The 18,289-nt window shown below is 45.6% G+C and overlaps 1 protein-coding gene across 3 annotated transcripts in view; it reads right to left on the reverse strand.

Moving 5' to 3' along the window:
• Positions 1 to 17,977, reverse strand: part of nub1 (negative regulator of ubiquitin-like proteins 1) — a 32,808-nt gene extending 14,831 nt beyond the window's left edge. For 2 of the 3 annotated variants that reach the window (XM_084326214.1, XM_084326212.1), the window contains exons 1-10: positions 17,839 to 17,977; positions 17,545 to 17,688; positions 16,242 to 16,409; positions 12,064 to 12,128; positions 11,877 to 11,941; positions 9,703 to 9,867; positions 8,007 to 8,095; positions 6,900 to 7,006; positions 5,579 to 5,765; positions 3,474 to 3,581 (exon numbers count right to left, since the gene is read on the reverse strand). In XM_084326214.1, coding sequence (XP_084182340.1) covers positions 3,474 to 3,581; positions 5,579 to 5,765; positions 6,900 to 7,006; positions 8,007 to 8,095; positions 9,703 to 9,867; positions 11,877 to 11,941; positions 12,064 to 12,128; positions 16,242 to 16,409; positions 17,545 to 17,688; positions 17,839 to 17,841 — 1,101 coding nt within the window. In that variant the 5' untranslated portion in view covers positions 17,842 to 17,977. Of the gene's footprint in view, positions 1 to 3,473; positions 3,582 to 5,578; positions 5,766 to 6,899; positions 7,007 to 8,006; positions 8,096 to 9,702; positions 9,868 to 11,876; positions 11,942 to 12,063; positions 12,129 to 16,241; positions 16,410 to 17,544 lie in introns of all 3 variants that reach the window. The other variant, XM_084326213.1, reaches the window with a different exon arrangement.
• Between the last annotated feature and the right edge of the window lie 312 nt (positions 17,978 to 18,289).

Consider the following 18,289-nt stretch of genomic DNA (forward strand, 5'->3'; position numbering starts at 1 on the left):
GACTGGAGGGAGTAGGGCAGGTGGACTAGAGGGCGTAGGGCAGGTGGACTGGAGGGAGTAGGGCAGGTGGACTAGAGGGCGTAGGGCAGGTGGACTAGAGGGAGTAGGGCAGGTGGACTAGAGGGAGTAGGGCAGGTGGACTAGAGGGAGTAGGGCAGGTGGACTAGAGGGAGTAGGGCAGGTGGACTGGAGGGAGTAGGGCAGGTGGACTGGAGGGAGTAGGGCAGGTGGACTAGAGGGAGTAGGGCAGGTGGACTAGAGGGAGTAGGGCAGGTGGACTAGAGGGCGTAGGGCAGGTGGACTAGAGGGAGTAGGGCAGGTGGACTAGAGGGAGTAGGGCAGGTGGACTGGAGGGCGTAGGGCAGGTGGACTAGAGGGCGTAGGGCAGGTGGACTAGAGGGAGTAGGGCAGGTGGACTGGAGGGAGTAGGGCAGGTGGACTAGAGGGCGTAGGGCAGGTGGACTGGAGGGCGTAGGGCAGGTGGACTAGAGGGCGTAGGGCAGGTGGACTGGAGGGCGTAGGGCAGGTGGACTGGAGGGCGTAGGGCAGGTGGACTAGAGGGAGTAGGGCAGGTGGACTGGAGGGAGTAGGGCAGGTGGACTAGAGGGCGTAGGGCAGGTGGACTAGAGGGAGTAGGGCAGGTGGACTAGAGGGAGTAGGGCAGGTGGACTGGAGGGAGTAGGGCAGGTGGACTAGAGGGCGTAGGGCAGGTGGACTAGAGGGAGTAGGGCAGGTGGACTAGAGGGAGTAGGGCAGGTGGACTAGAGGGAGTAGGGCAGGTGGACTAGAGGGAGTAGGGCAGGTGGACTAGAGGGAGTAGGGCAGGTGGACTGGAGGGAGTAGAGCAGGTGGACTGGAGGGCGTAGGGCAGGTGGACTGGAGGGCGTAGGGCAGGTGGACTAGAGGGCGTAGGGCAGGTGGACTGGAGGGAGTAGGGCAGGTGGACTGGAGGGAGTAGGGCAGGTGGACTGGAGGGAGTAGGGCAGGTGGACTAGAGGGCGTAGGGCAGGTGGACTAGAGGGAGTAGGGCAGGTGGACTAGAGGGAGTAGGGCAGGTGGACTAGAGGGCGTAGGGCAGGTGGACTGGAGGGAGTAGGGCAGGTGGACTAGAGGGCGTAGGGCAGGTGGACTAGAGGGAGTAGGGCAGGTGGACTGGAGGGAGTAGGGCAGGTGGACTGGAGGGCGTAGGGCAGGTGGACTAGAGGGAGTAGGGCAGGTGGACTGGAGGGAGTAGGGCAGGTGGACTGGAGGGCGTAGGGCAGGTGGACTAGAGGGCGTAGGGCAGGTGGACTGGAGGGAGTAGGGCAGGTGGACTAGAGGGAGTAGGGCAGGTGAACTGGAGGGCGTAGGGCAGGTGGACTAGAGGGCGTAGGGCAGGTGGACTGGAGGGAGTAGGGCAGGTGGACTGGAGGGCGTAGGGCAGGTGGACTGGAGGGAGTAGGGCAGGTGGACTGGAGGGAGTAGGGCAGGTGGACTGGAGGGAGTAGGGCAGGTGGACTAGAGGGCGTAGGGCAGGTGGACTGGAGGGCGTAGGGCAGGTGGACTAGAGGGCGTAGGGCAGGTGGACTGGAGGGCGTAGGGCAGGTGGACTGGAGGGCGTAGGGCAGGTGGACTAGAGGGCGTAGGGCAGGTGGACTGGAGGGAGTAGGGCAGGTGGACTGGAGGGAGTAGGGCAGGTGGACTAGAGGGCGTAGGGCAGGTGGACTAGAGGGCGTAGGGCAGGTGGACTAGAGGGCGTAGGGCAGGTGGACTGGAGGGCGTAGGGCAGGTGGACTAGAGGGCGTAGGGCAGGTGGACTAGAGGGAGTAGGGCAGGTGGACTGGAGGGAGTAGGGAACGTGGACTAGAGCAGTGGTTCCCAAAGTGGGTGTCGCGAGCAGCCGCGGGGGGGGGGGGGGGGGGGGGGGGGGGGTCGCGAGATGATTTCCAGAATGTATTGATTACATCATTTTATTTATTATTATAAAAAAGAAATCATGCAGTCAGGCCACTGAACTTAGAAACAGGCCAGGCCAGTGTGTCTAGTTGCAGCGGCGTGATAGTTAGATAACCTAGGTGGGGAACAACCAGGAGATCACTGCAACAGAGGGTAACGCAGTGTAAACTCACACAAGTTGGAGAACTATCTCTCTCTCTCTCTCGCTCACACACACACACACACACACACACACAAAGGGAGCCGCATGTGATTGGTGGAGGCGGGACCCTTACAAAAAACAAAAAATCCATCAAAATCAGTGTTGTTGCTAATCATTGACATATGCTAGCCTGTTTTATTATTTTTATTTTTTTAGATTTATTTTTTTTAGCGTTTATCGCTTTTTACTACTGGGCAGTCCAGTAGAGAGAGAGAGAGGAGGAACGGGAGACAGAGTGGGGGGAAGACATTCGGCAAATAACTAGGGATGCACGATATTGATTTTTTGACACCGATAACTTTATGCTCCTCAAGCCGATAACCGATACCGATAACCGATATTTATTGTATTATAATTTTTTTTAATGTATATATATTTCTTTTTTGATCAAAACAATTTTTTTTTTAGTATTTATAAGCTCCGACGTCATCGGTACTGCTATCGGTACTCGAGAAATTATGGAGGTTTTTTTTAGGAATTTAAACGTTGCAAACTAATCTTGTTGGCCGTTTTCTATATCTCTCCTGCCTCGGTGTCTCTGCCTGCGCGAGGAGCGGGCTGTGCTGTGCTGTGCTCACACACACACTCACTCACACACACACACACAGGTGCTGTCGAGTACAGACAGCTCTGCTCTCATCATGGCGGACAGAACGAAACGTTCAAAAGTCTGGGTCTATTTTACTAAAGTCGATGCTGACAACGCTCGTTGCCACAAGTGCAACAAGACATTTGCCAGTAATGTATAAGCGCTGGTACTTGTCAATGTGGCTGGCGGGGAGCTAACGTTAGCTCCGAGTAGAATAATGGCTGACAATCCGGAAGTAAATAAACTAATGAGAGCTTCTGATTGGTGGTAAGAAGAAGAGGTGGGTGCAAGCGGTGGGACGTAATTGGCAAATCGACTGTCTGCCTCCGAATGTAACATGACTACGTCACAGCCAAGAAAGGGAGCGCTGGATTTGTGAAAAACTCCCTGTTCCTAAACCACACGCTATCAGTCGTACCACAGTACTGGCAAAACGGGAGGAGGCTATAATAAAAACAAGCGCCCTTCATCAAAATCCACCCACACCGGATTTCTTTCAACCAAAACATTTATTATATATTATCGGAGCTATCAATAACGGTATCGGGTTTATCGGGATGACGTCATAATTGCTGATATCGGCCCGATAATTATCGTGCATCCCTACAAATAACGACAGGTCCGGGAATCGAACACGGGTCGGCCGTGCCGCGACCCTATAATAGTGGGGGTCGCGGCTCTCTGACACCGTTATTTCGGGGGTCGCTGCCTGAAAACTTTGGGAACCCCTGGACCGGAGGGCGTTACCTTGTGTAACTTGTGTCTGGCCTGCGTGTCGTTGCCGTCGATGTAGCACAGCAGACTCTGGAGCAGGTACAGCCGGAGGAACAGCACCCCCTCTCTGCCTGTGTTCCCCTGCAGAGACACACACACAACCGTCACTCACAGTAGTACATGAAACAAGGCGGGGCTCGCAACTCACTTTTGATGCTCCAAGGTGTTTTAATTGTGACAAAAAATAGCAGATACAACGTTTCGACCCTTCCGGTCCTTTTCAAGTATGAACACAACAGAAAATTGCATCTTTTTTATACAGGAAATTAAATTAATAAATGTATATAAATGCACCATGTTGAGTGGTCTGAGAATTGCTGCAATGTCAAAGAGAGAAAAGCCAAACAAATTGCCAAATATTGCTCCGTCTCAGCTATTATTGGCAGCTTAGCCGTGTGGAGAAGGAGGTGCTATGTGTACCCTTTAAGTGTTCAGTGCTGCTTGGCCCCCGATGTATTTGATTCCCCGTTTATGTCATATAATTTGTGGAACAAAATATAGTATTCAAATGTGTGTGTATAAAAGGGGAGGAACATCATTCTTGATTATTAAAAAGAAGAAATGTCATAGATGTCATCATGCATCTATATCAGGGGTTCTCAAACTGACTGAGGGCCAATTCAGGGACCCAACATTGGATTGAGGGCCGCCCAAGGAAAAAAGGGACTCATACACGACTTGTGAGATGCCTAGTCGCCGTGCAAACGGTAACCTAGCAAGCTTTCAACAAGCTGCCAATGCTAACGCAAGGGGCACGGTTTTGCCGTTCTTAAAAGCAAAGTACTGTGTGATGGTGGAGGTTGGTTTAAAACGGTATTGGAATCAGACAAAATATAACGCATACATTTACACCTTGACGACTCATCATCGCGGGGCCGCCAGAAACACAGTGGTGCACTACTATGAATAACAGACACATGCGCAAGTATGAGTTTGGCATTATACAAAGCACTAAATGGAACAGGACCAAGCTACATTGCAAATTCTCTAGTCAACTATGTGCCTCCTAGAACATTGCGATCATCCACTACTGGTCTATTGAAGGTTCCAAGCCACAGTCTAAGGAAAATCGGGGACGCAGCCTTTGCAAACTATGCACCAAAGTTATGGAACACACTACCTATGGACATTAGGGAAGCTAGATCTCTTAATATTTTCAAAAAATAAGCTAAAAACGTACCTCTTCACCATAGCCTTCTAATACACTCCGCTGTTGATTGTACTGTAGCACTATTTTACTCTGTCCATTCTATTGCATAATTTTACCATCTCTTCTACTATATTTTTTAATCTATTCTATTCTACAATTTTATTGCACAGCACTATTGCACTAGTTTACTCTGTCTATTTTATCTTACTCTTTTTATTATTGTCTATTTAAAACTGAATCAAACCATAAACTAGGTGGCCTGTTGGGATGATCCTAATGTGAAGGAAACTGTGATTTTATATGTCATTTTATGCTGTTGTGAAGCACTTTGAGCTGCAGTTTCTGTATGAAAGGTGCTATACAAATAAAGTTTATTATTATTATTATTATTATTATTATTATTATTATTATTATTATTATTATTATTATTATTATTAGAAACCCATGTAGCCAGATAATAGAAATGCCCTCTTAAATCAAATACTGCCCCGCAAATATGCAGTGACGTGACGGCCCCACATAATTCGTTTAATTTAAAAATCAATCTCATTCAAGAAATCTGCCAGAAAATTATTCTTGTCTGGTATTTGAATTCAGTCATATCTTGCAAATTAGACATCCTTACAACACCATCCCCCAAAACGAGAAGAACAACAACAACAGCATATGAAACTGAGATGTGCTGAAGACGCTATGGAACATTATCATTAAAAGTGTGAATTTTGATTATTTGTGGCACAGGATTATTTTACAAATAACCCAAACTGCCCCAGAATGTAACTAAATGGCCCCAGAAATGAGTCACCACTTGTGGTCAAACTGGTGTCTATGTGTGCTCATCTAGTATTGAACCCTGGCTTGATCGCCGGGCAGAATCCTCCCATCATCTGCTTCATAAGAGAACATGAAGGCTCCGACGAGGCCCCACCTTGATCATCAGCAGCCTCTGTTGCTGTTCCCCGTAGCACTGGATGAAACAGCCCTCCGCCCTCTGCAATCTCACTTTGCCGTCGACCAGACAGGACAGAGCCTCCAGGGCTCTATAGCACCACACGATGTCCAGCTGCAGTACTGCATAGTTATCTACCAACGACAACAGGTCTGAACCACACTGCCTGTAGAGGAGAGACACACACACACACACACACACACACACACACACACACACACACACACACACACACACACACACACACACACACACACACACACACACACACACACACACACACACACACACACACACACACACACACACACACACACACACACACACACACACACACACACACACACACACACACACACACACACACACACACACACACACACACACACACACACACGTCATCATTATCTCTCACAATGGGGAGATTGCTAGTCAAGACAAGAACAGAACAAGATACAGTAGGTATTATATCCACAACAATATACAGTACAGCACTGTGATATGTTCACATTTCTGCAAATCACACCAGAACTATCTGGACGGATAGATAGCACTCAGAGAGTGAGGGGTATTTTGGATCAACTGCCGCTTTAACCCGTTAAGCCCTAGCCAGTATATGGAAGATTGCTTCTACAAGGTCCATTTGGACAGAGCCGGTTAGCCTTCGGGAGAGGTGTTAGTTGGACAATGCCTAGGCTAACCGGCACTGTCCGCTTCCATTCATTGTGCTAAGCTAGGCTAACAACGTGCAGCCAGAGAGCTTTCTGCTGAACGCACAGAGAGGAAACTGCCCCCCCCCCCCCCCCTCCAATGTACAGCCCCCACCCACCAACCCCACCCCACCCACCCACCCAACCTCCTCCAATGTACAGTTTCTACGTCAAATGTATATACACTCTTTTTCTGGACACTTTTTGTATCACAAACAGTACTGTATTTGCAAATCTGATGTCATAAATGTATAGATGTAGCAGTACTGTCTATCTGTATGTCATGTATGTCATATATGTTATGATGAATTGAAAATGGGGGACCCTGATGTAAACAAGACGAAAGTCTTTCTCTGGTCTGCATCCCCTTAACAATTGTATGTATTGAGCTGTACTGTACTGTACCCATTCTGCAATCTGTTAATAAACTTTTCAATCAATCAATCTATCTTCTCGTCTCTCTCTGTGGAGAAGATGGTAAGCTAATTTCCCCAAATGTTGGTGTGTTCCTTTTAAGGAGGTTAAGGGCACAATTTGAGTCTAAAAAAAAACATATGCAGCATAGAGTTAGAGACATGTTTCAGACTTACTCAAACTGGTCGTCAGCTTGGAGTAGGTGGCAGAGGGCATCATCATACTCCTTCCTCTTCATTAGAGCACAGCCTTTCGAATGTAAGCCCATGGCTACAATCAGAGCCTACACACACAGAGACGTGCGCACAAACACACACACACAAATATTGACAGACAGACATACGAGTATACTGATAAATATTGATAGGCTTACAGAGACAAACATTGATGGATATCACAATGCACAGACAGATTGATAAGAAGTCAAAACAAACACACTAACTATAGTTGGTGTCAAATCACCGTTGACTCACTCAATTCAGTGGACGCTTTAGATTTTAAACTATTCTAAACATATCTATAACGGCATATCTATCGGTTAAGATTTGCATCTCACGTGTTCAACTCATTTGAAACTAAATGTATTTCACACACACACACACACACACACACACACACACACACATCAAAGTAATTATCCTCTATATATAGAATCAGTGCTCTCGCTCTACAGCCCCATGCCTTTTCAGAATCGCAATGTCATTTTAACTGTAACGTGTCCATACGACTAGTTTTGGATAGTTTAACATCGTGCAATGGTTGCCTGAGTTAGAGAGACAGAGAGAGAGATAATGAGAGGGGGAGAGAAAGAGTTTTTAATCTATGATTTGGTTTAGATTTTTGGGGAGCACACAAGAGAGAGAGGAGAGGAAGATGTTTGAGGAGCACACAAGAGAGAGAGAGAGAGGAGAGGAAGACTTTTGGGGAGCACACAAGAGAGAGAGGAGAGGAAGATGTTTGAGGAGCACACGAGAGAGAGAGGAGAGGAGAGGAAGACGTTTGGGGAGCACACAAGAGAGGAGGGGGAGGATTGGAAGACTTTTAGGGAGCACACAAGAGAGAGGGGGGAGACCTTTGGGGAGCACACAAGAGAGTGAGAGAGGAGGAGATTCCATTCATCTGGAACAATGTAAAACAGATTGTAAAATTAACAGAAGGAGACGGCACTCCAATTTTGAATTGGTCATTCAATCAATCATTACACAACACAGATAAACACACACACACACACACACACACACAACACACAGATAAACACACACAGATAAACATGGCGCTGGTACCTTCTTCTGGTTGGGAGGGATATTCAGGGGGTTTCCCTTCTGGTCAGCTATCTCCAGGAAGGGAGCGGACTCTGGGTCAACACTGCCGTCTGAGGACAGATAACAACATGATGATGACTGAATGTAACTCAACTCCATCTTGTGATCACTGGATCACTGGATCACTAGTCCGGAGCAGCGGGCGTCCTGCATGAAGAACAGCATGGATTGTGCTGAGAAAGGACTCTACTGGTCGACGACACCATTGGTCAGTAGGAAATATTAGTTAGGTTAGTTGTCATTAGAACAGGCTTAGCTCTATTGCATTCAAGGTTCTGTAACGAACCGCAGCAGATTCTGACGGTTGAGTCAAAAACTCGTCCCAAATTGTTATTGCAAGTTCGCCTTTCAAGTCCTCCAGTCGCCAAACACTCTGTGCTGCCACCACTAGCGCCGAGCGAGCGCTCATTGAGCTTTCCCAGAAAAACCACAGAAGGAGGAGGATTAGAACGGAGACTTCGGAGAGGAAAGGATCATTTCATACTGTGTTCCAGCAGCGGCTTGCGTTTTCACCTCACCGGCCTTTGTCAAGACACTTTGATCTTTCTGTTGATCCCTTCAAAAACACAATGCGACCTGCACTGGCTCCCCATTGCCGCACAAATCCGCTTCAAGGCCCTCGACCTGGAATATCGTGCGGCGAAGGGAACGGCTCCCGCCTACCTCCAGCCAATGGTCTACACACCCCTCAGACCCCTAAAGCTCTGCCTTTTCTGGGCGCCGCAGACCCACTCCTATCCGAGCCCCGGGAGGGTCATCAAAGAGAAACTGCGTATTCTCGGTCCTTGCCCCACAATGGTGGAACAAACTTCCCACCACAGTCAGGACAGCCGGAACCCGACCAATCCTTCACCGTCGACTAAAGACATGTTTTTTTATTATTTATAAATCACTAACCTTCTTATTGTCATGCACTCTTCCTAATATACTAACATACACTCAACACTGTAGCACTCAGGTCTGAACACTTTGATGAACATTGTTACTCAGCTGATAAGAGTCGTACCCTTCCTATTGACTCGTTGTACAAAACGTGTAAGTCGCTTTGGATAAAAGAGTCAGCTAAATTACCAAATGTAAATGTAAAAATGTTAATGAAAACTTGCAATAATTAGTTACCGTAATTCCTCTAATAGTAACCCCGGCTTGTATTTGTTTCAACTGTAGCGGGTACCAGGCTTGTATTAGGAGGAGGCCTGTATAAGAGGGAGGCCTATATTTCAAATTTTCAAACGGATCATAATGAATAAATCAACATTTTGTGTCAGTTTGAACCCAGTAAAATGTACTGGGTTCATTTATTGAAACCAAGTACTGTATGAAATAGTAAACAGTGCAATTACAGGTGGTCACTGGTCATTTCAACGTTTTCAAAGTGAAATCAAGTAACTAGCTCAGTATGCAGCTCAGTATATAGTAACCCGGCTTGTATTAGGAGGCCGGCTTATAATTGCTTAGCTCAAGAGCGCACCCGGCCATTAATAGAGACCCGGCTTGTATTTGAGACCCGGTTACTATTAGAGGAATTACGGTATATAAGTCATTCGAGTTTTGACTCAACCCTCCGAACCCGTGGCGGTTCGTTATATTAGAGATTTGTATGTAATGTAATGCACACAAAGCTGGTCAATAGAGCTCAGACAGGCTAGTCTCTTACCCCTCTCAGAGAGGATCTGGAAGCCTTTCTGGGTCCTCTCGATGCTCTCGTTCTGGTTCTTCATCTTCTCCTCCTCCACCCCCTGGGCCAGCCTCTCCGACTCGCTCACCCTGAGCACCATGATCTTACTGTTGTTCCTCACGCCCTGCTCATCCAGACGGCGGTCTGGGGAAAAACACACACACACACACACACTGCATGTTAAATAGTAGATCATTGCTTAGTTGTGCTCAGGACAACAACTGGTACACATACACACAATAAACAGTAGGACTAAATGTTTTGTCAACCATTTTTATCATGCAATTTTTTTTTATTTAATACATATTAAACAGAGAGATTATGTACCTTCCAACAAACAACATGATCAATTTGACAAATGTAAATCACTCGAATATCCAATCAAGTGTGTGTTGAGTTGCATTACCAGCATTTTATACCATGTCCCGCCCCTGCACCTAGCTCACTGGTCCGGTCGTTTAATCTTTTTATGATCCGATTTATTTATGGGTGAGAAGGCATACATGTTAAAATATCCATTTGTTTATACTATTTAGAGTCAGACTAGTGCATGCTGACATCTCTTAAATATACTGGTCTCCACTAGCCAGGGTTGAGCCGTGCTGTGGCCTGTCTGGTCTCCACTAGCCAGGGTTGAGCCGTGCTGTGGCCTGTCTGGTCTCCACTAGCCAGGGTTGAGCCGTGCTGTGGCCTGTCTGGTCTCCACTAGCCAGGGTTGAGCCGTGCTGTGGCCTGTCTGGTCTCCACTAGCCAGGGTTTAGCCGTGCTGTGGCCTGTCTGGTCTCCACTAGCCAGGGTTTAGCCGTGCTGTGGCCTGTCTGGTCTCCACTAGCCAGGGTTTAGCCATGCTGTGGCCTGTCTGGTCTCCACTAGCCAGGGTTTAGCCGCGCTGTGGCCTGTCTGGTCTCCACTAGCCAGGGTTTAGCCGTGCTGTGGCCTGTCTGGTCTCCACTAGCCAGGGTTTAGCCGTGCTGTGGCCTGTCTGGTCTCCACTAGCCAGGGTTTAGCCGCGCTGTGGCCTGTCTGGTCTCCACTAGCCAGGGTTTAGCCGCGCTGTGGCCCGTCTGGTCTCCACTAGCCAGGGTTTAGCCGTGCTGTGGCCTGTCTAGCGCACAGTGAGCGTCTCTGTTGTCTTTAGAACCTGGTCAAACCTGGCTGGACCCCAACCTGGGTCTGTTCCATCATCATGGTTTAGCTGGTGGACCACAGTTGGTGGTGTGAATTTCTAATGGTTGCCTAGCAACCAGATATTTTCACAAGAAACGCAATGGAGACACAGACCCGAACCATTCCATACCGCGCTAGACCATGGATAGCCCCATCCAGGCTCAACATAGCTAATGGAGACAAGGCATTAAGTATGGAGAAATGAACAGTGGCAAGAGAAAAATGCTGGCTAGTTTGGTTAAAAGTCTGGTGTCTGTTTATTTGTGTAGGAACTAGGGATGGGTACCTTTCACATTTGAACCGATACGGTACCGGTACCTGTGAATCGATACCGGTACCCAACGGTTCCTTTTTTCTGTACTTTAGTCTCAAGAAATTTTATTTACCTACCTCAGTCGTGAAAAAAAAAATCCAAACTTCAAATAACTACAATTTCGACAGTTTTCGGCTTGCCATTGCTCCGACTGCTTTGTATGTGTGTGCGCTGGGCTGCTTCGCAGAATAATGTGGTGTGTGTGTGTAGGTGTGTGCGCTGGGCTGCTTCGCAGAATAATGTGGTGTGTGTGTGTGTATATGTGTAATTATGTGTGTGCGCTGGGCTGCTTCGCAGAATAATGTGGTGTGTGTGTGTGTATGTGTGTGCGCACTGTAGAGCTGTCCCCGAAGCCTGTTTTTGGGATTCTATATATATCCAATAGACGAGCGCCCTTTTCGATCGCGTGACCTTGTTCAGAAAGTTTGGTGCACTTGACAAATTGCAGTGTGAAAGCAAACCGAACCAAATGAAGAAGGAAACAATGTTGCAACTTCTCCCCCCCGAATCGCACAGAGCGCACAAAGCGACCTGAAGCAACATTGACATGCTGGTCCATTTTGGTTGGTGGCTGCTGGTCAATTGGTCATTTAAACCAGCCACTTGGCAAATCTATTGTATTATATATTGGAGACACTATGCAGAGTGTGAATGTTCTTAACACTCAACTCACCAGCGAACAGGGTCTTCCCATTCAGGATCAGCTTGACGTATTCGAGGCCGTACTCTGCTTTAATCCTGCAGGGCATAAGTTACAAACAAACTGACTGGATGCTAATCAAAGCCTAAAAAAAAAAAAAACACATTTACAATGATTCGTCTTTCATCTCAAAATGTATTCTGTGTGTGTGTTATGTTACCTGTCCATAACCTCCTGAGCCAGGACATACAGCTTGGTTTCCAGGTTATTTTTCTTCTTGTCATCCTGTGTACACAACAGGCAAACACAACAGTGTGGGGAAACAAAACCTGTCCGCGGAGTCACACACCGATATACTGACATTAGGGATGCTCGATATTGGCTTTTTTACAGATACCGATATACCGATATTGTCCAACTCTTAATTTCCGATACCGATATCAACCGATACCGATATATGCAGGATCCCCCCCCCCAAATGGAATAATTTCAGGTAATTAACATTACATATCTCTTGTTGTGGAATTAACAAAACATTATGCATACTTTTGACAATAAATAAAATCTGAATTTGTTCTTACTTGCTTGCCTGGGTAAATAAAGGTTATAGAAATGTAAAAATAATTTAATCTTTTTTTAATTGAAAACCGATACCGATATTTTCCGATATCACATTTTAATGCCGATATCGGCCGATAATATCGGACATCCCTAACTGACATGCATTGAGCCACACACTGATATACTGACATGCAGTGAGGAGCCACACACTGATAATACTGACATGCATTGAGGAGCCACACACTGATATACTGACATGCATTGCACGCTAAGGCTGTCCCCGAAGCCTGTTTTTGGGATTCAAACTTCGTCAGGGTTTTTACAAACGAACGTTCGAACCTTCGTTTTTAATAATTATATATATATATATATTTTTTTTTAATATCCTCAAACTAAATCCTCAATTTGAATAAAGTGATTAAATGAGTCTCTTTTTTATTAAATCAACTTTCTTTAATGAATATAACGTTTTTTTTTAATACTATAATATTAGTGTAGCCTAATCTTTATCTGCAACTGTGAAGAAAAACCACATTGGTTCAAACAGAATGAATATACACATAAAATAAACTTTTTTTTAATTAAAAATTCGAATTTTGATTTAGAATTTGAATGTTAACATAACGAACGAACGTTCGAACATTCGGGCTCAGCCTTATTGCACGCACACGCTAAATTTGTTCACATCCTTGGACAGGAGCAGCGTTCATTTGCTAGGACAACATCACTCAAATTGTGAATGTTGTGTAAAGTAGCAACAGACAATATAATAAAAAAGCTGCTGAAATATATTTGTCAATCAACTAAATGTATTTCGTTTGGCTAGAAACATCTTTAAAACGTTGAACTTTTTCTGTGGGATTCAGAGAGTCATCATAGATGAACTAGAGAGCGGGGCTGCTTGGTGCGCTATAGGTTTACAATATAGCTTTCTACCTCTACTTCTACTTCGAATTGGTTTTAATTAATGGTGTTTTCAAATCCATGTTGAAATGATAGTTGCCTATATACCCACTGTTGTGAAGGATCAGATTAAACCGAATATATATATTTATTTATATATATATTTAAATAGTGTTTGTATATCGTTTGATATCCCCTGTATATTCCTTGTACAATATGCACTGAATATCCCTTTAGTCTACTAAACAGCCCATAATAGTTTCATTCTACCATTGGACGAGAACCTGGCGCCAGGTTGCCATACCCCTAGGTTCAAGTTCAATCGTGCCGCCCAACATGTCGTGGCAAGCCCCGGTTCCGCGTAGGAATACGTCTGGCGAAATACGAATGGTACTATTTGTTCATAGCGCATATATATATGGCGCAAGTAAAGTAGAACTTTCTTTTAGTCCAGTTCTTTACCCTCCAACAGAGTGACAGACGCGAAGCCTCACCCACGACGCACGTGTGGTGTAGTAAGGCCTACTTGGCCTCAGAATAAGCATTGAGATATCGTGTGGATTAATAGTTGAAGTCATAGTTTGGCACTATACCGTCGAGTTGGACGTATTCTATTAAGCTAATAATAGTCTATTTATGTATGGTGCATCGTTCGGTTAGAGTTATAAAGTTATCAGTACCCCCATCGTTCCTGACGTTATCTGGACGCTTAACCAGGCTGGGCAGACCCCTAGTGGTGCTTGCATCCGAGGAGCTCCGGGCCAGGGCGACTGGACCTGTATATTGGATTACTCTACCCGGACGACGGCGAGCCTTCCGCGGCTTGGATTATGCTTTGGGTGCTTTGATTATTCCATGGATAACGGCCAACACTGCGGAGTGTTGGAACTACCCCCCGGAGAGGACTCCAGGTGAGACGGCGCTCTACACCAGTGAGGTCGCCTCACGTCTCTCCGTTGTGGACCGGCAGCTACCGTCCACCAGAGGGTCCAGCTGTATTCGTCTGCGGACCGAGGTTCTGTGGGCACCGTGTTCAAGACTTTGAATTCTCCCAAGAAACCGTCGGCCAGATGGGATACCGCCAGCGGCTTCTCTAACCCCCCCCTCCTACTGTCTTACAACCAGCGGGACCCCCCCCCCCCCCTTAGTGTATCCAGCTATAATCATTTAGGTACCATCGCTATAGTTCCTAAATATCCAGGTTGTATACTTACTCCCTGCGTAACCAGAGATTGGACATTCAATGTTGATTTACCTACGAATACTCATTTGCCATACAAGTGCATATTTCAAATCATAAGTGTAAACAAGTGAACGTTGTATATACCTTTTGCTATATTAAATATTCGATTTGTACATTTGTGTGGACTCGTTTCATCAGGTGGGAAAGTGTTCATCATACTTATATCATGTACTGGATGGCCAGAAGTTAAAGTACAAGAGGTAGTGGTATTAAATATCATATCTAACAATACAGTCAGGGAATTGTACCCCTCAGTTACACCCACAATACCTCTGCATTCAACAGCATCCACCCATATTTGCTCTCCCGCTCTTGCTTCTCAAATATTACTGTTGCCTTAAATAATAGCAGGTATCCTGAATGCAAATCAGTTTCACCAGCAAAATAACTGCATGTGCTCTGCTCAACGAGAGCATTCTGATAACATATTGTAGTCATTGTATTGTCAGATGTTTCATGATGTGCATTTGCTCTCCATAGATAATAAGCCCTTTATTAAAAGTGAAAATAATTTCTGCCAGCTTGTGAGCTCACACACTAGGCTCCTTTCCAACATGGATTGAAGTGAACAACAAAACCATAAATTAAAAAAGATAAATCATCGATCATTTATGACCTTAATAAAGAAGCTTCGGGGGCATTCAGACACTGCTGCTATGTCAGCAGCCTGTAGCCCAGGCATTTTCCCTTTCCATGCCTACAGCAATTTAGCCCATTCATTTCACATTTAATTGTGATTATTATGTATGAGGAATTTGTTTGATAAGACACTTTAGATACGAAATCTGGAATATGAGCCAATGAGCCTCCAACGTTGGAGGAGTCACAAGAAGAATTTACGAGGCGATGATAGCTCAATTTGACATAGTGACCATTGTGAAAGAAGATAATATTGGCTACCCTTATCCCGGCATTACAAATATCTGTGCTCCAAAGATACGGTGTTTGAGCCAATCAGCAACACCCGCCGAATCACGTGACTGAGATGCCCCCTACTTGCGCTGAGCTGCAGCCTTTTACATAATCTAGCTTTGGCATTGATATTTAGATCGCTAGCACGGCAAACAAATGCAAATATATTGTCTAAAGATGGCAGACGACTACAGCCTAAAAGAGCCACAAGCGTATGCAATGCTAGTCGAACCGCTGCCCGTGGCGTGGCCACTGGAGACATTCAAGCCTTTTTCGGGGTCCCAGAGCCAGAGACTATAGGGTGGGATTGGAACATGTGTGATTTGTTCCCACGCGCCATTTATGTTCCTGGGACCAGGAAGCAGGCGTCCGTTTACTCCATGTACATCAGGCATTATCAAGGTTTCTGGCAGCTTGTTATGTGTTGTTAAGGCGTAAGCACATGCATTATATTTGGTCCGTATGAGATGCCTACTCGCGAGACCGATGACATCATCATTGCCGGTATGTTAGCCAGCGATTTCAGTGAGTCATTTTTTTGCAACATCGAAAGTTTGACCATAGTTAAAGTTTTCGTTATGGCCGGCCCTCAATCCAATGTTGGCTCCCTAAATTGGCCCTCGGTCATCAAAACTTTTAAAACCCCCGGTGTACATGGAGCCAGGACATCAGCTCAATGACCACTCCCACGTTTAGGCCGGATCCAGTACATTCTATTAACCCCTTGATGGAAACCCTGAGCAATAACTCCAGTGCTCGCTCGCTCTCGTTTCTTCTACCTTCCTACTGTCCCTGGGTAGCAGGAGCTCCAGAGTGGCTACACACGTCTCCTTGTAGGTCTTGTTGCCTTCCCCTCTCTTGACCGCCTTGGCTCGGATACACTCCAGGGCGCCCCCTACAACTGGCACCGGGAAACACACCACCGCAGCGTAGCGCTCTGCCAGCTCCTACAATCACAAGAGGGTCAGTGTGGATTTTTGAAATGATGATATATCCACAATGTAGAATGTATGCATCTACATAATATGTGCATGTGAGACAGAGAGAAAGAGAGAGAGAACTCTTTGAACTGCTGCGGTCAGGCAAGCGATAGCAGAGTCTCATGGCAAGCACAGAAAGACTCAGAAGAAGCTTCTATCCCCAGGCATTCAGGATGCTTAACGAACAATAACACTATGTAACAACCATCAAATGCACTCACAGCACACACATCCACACACTTTAAACAAACAACTCACTGCAGCACCCACTTACACACTTTAGAACACCTAAACACACTTTATATTTATTGGTAAAGAATTTGCACTACAACCCATACCTCATTACACCTTACTGTAAATTGTACCTCATCCCATTTCTGCTTTGCACTATATAGTATTGTATATTAGTATATTGTATAGTATATTGTATGGTAACTCAGTTACTTCTACTCTGCATTGAACATTGTACATATGTACATACTGAACACTTGTGCCTAAGTACGTGACTTCTATTTTATACTTGCTATACTTATTTTATTTTATACTTATCTATTTTTGTCTAGCACTGTGTCTGGAGCGTAACAGAAAGAAGCATTTTGTATAAAAGTATTCTGTACTTGACAACTAATAAAGAAACTTGAACTTGAGAAGGAGAATATTGCATCATAAACTACTGTGGCTCAACATTAACCTGATCTGATAATGGTAACTGTATAGTGTTAAAGCAAGCAGAGGCGCTTTAAGATGGGGCTCCATTAGGTTTTTGTCAAGTCAAATGTATTTCTATAGCCCATACACATAAGTGAGTTAAGTTAGGAAACGTTTCTCCACACCCTGCTGGCTGACTATGTGTGTGTTGATGGGCAGGAGGCAGGTGGACACTAAATGACCTTATATACGAAACAAGCTGAAACGTAGAGGTGTATATACTTCGACTGAATTAATGAACATTTTATTAACAGATTGCAGAATGGGTACAATACAGTATGAATGAATGAATACACACAATACACTCAATTGTTAAGGGGATGCAGAGCAGAGAAAGACGTTCGTCTTGTTTACATCAGGGTCCCCCATTTTCTATTCCTAATGAACTACCTACCTGCATGTGTTGCTGTCCCGGCTCGTTGTTGGACTCTGTGTATGGTGGACTCCACAGCTGGACCTTCTCTTCTTTCAGGAGTAGCCTCAGCTTCGCCTGGACATGCTGCTCAGCCATAGTCGTGCAGCTCGATACAAGGAAAGACTAAAACAAAACAGGGGGGATTTTTCGAGGATGGGAAAGGGGGAAAGGGTTGTGCTCAAGGTTAACGTGTGGAGTTATCTACCGTTATAACTAACGCTGCATCTCATTATTATTGTCATAGTTATTAAGTTACACCACAACAACAAGCACCATTTGTTAAGTTGAACGCCTCGAAACTGCCTGATATAGCTGCAGGTCAATCGGAAAGAGTCCGTGTCTGTGTCTTTACTTCCTAGCTATTTACACGAATGTAACGTCAGGCTTGCGATGTCGTTGTTATTGTTTTCGTTTTTGTCGCTGGCACGTGACGTTACGTCTATGCGCGTCTACCGGAGACCGGAAGAAGCTACTAGACGTTCGTCCAAAGATAGTAGTTGAGAAAAGACAACGCATTCGAACAGTTTCCCGATCTCCTAAATGGCCGCCAATGGCTCGCCTTGTGTAGCTCACGTGACATGTTACAGGAAGTGAGAAGGACCAGTCTTAAAAATATAAATTTTTTTATTCGTTTCAAACTGTCAACATACATTGATTACACAGTATCAAAATCAGGATCACCCACATACAGATTAAATAGACAAAACAAAACGATGATCAGTGT

Source organism: Notolepis coatsorum (assembly GCF_963971535.1).
Source record: "Notolepis coatsorum genome assembly, chromosome: 12".
Lineage (NCBI taxonomy): Eukaryota > Metazoa > Chordata > Actinopteri > Aulopiformes > Paralepididae > Notolepis > Notolepis coatsorum.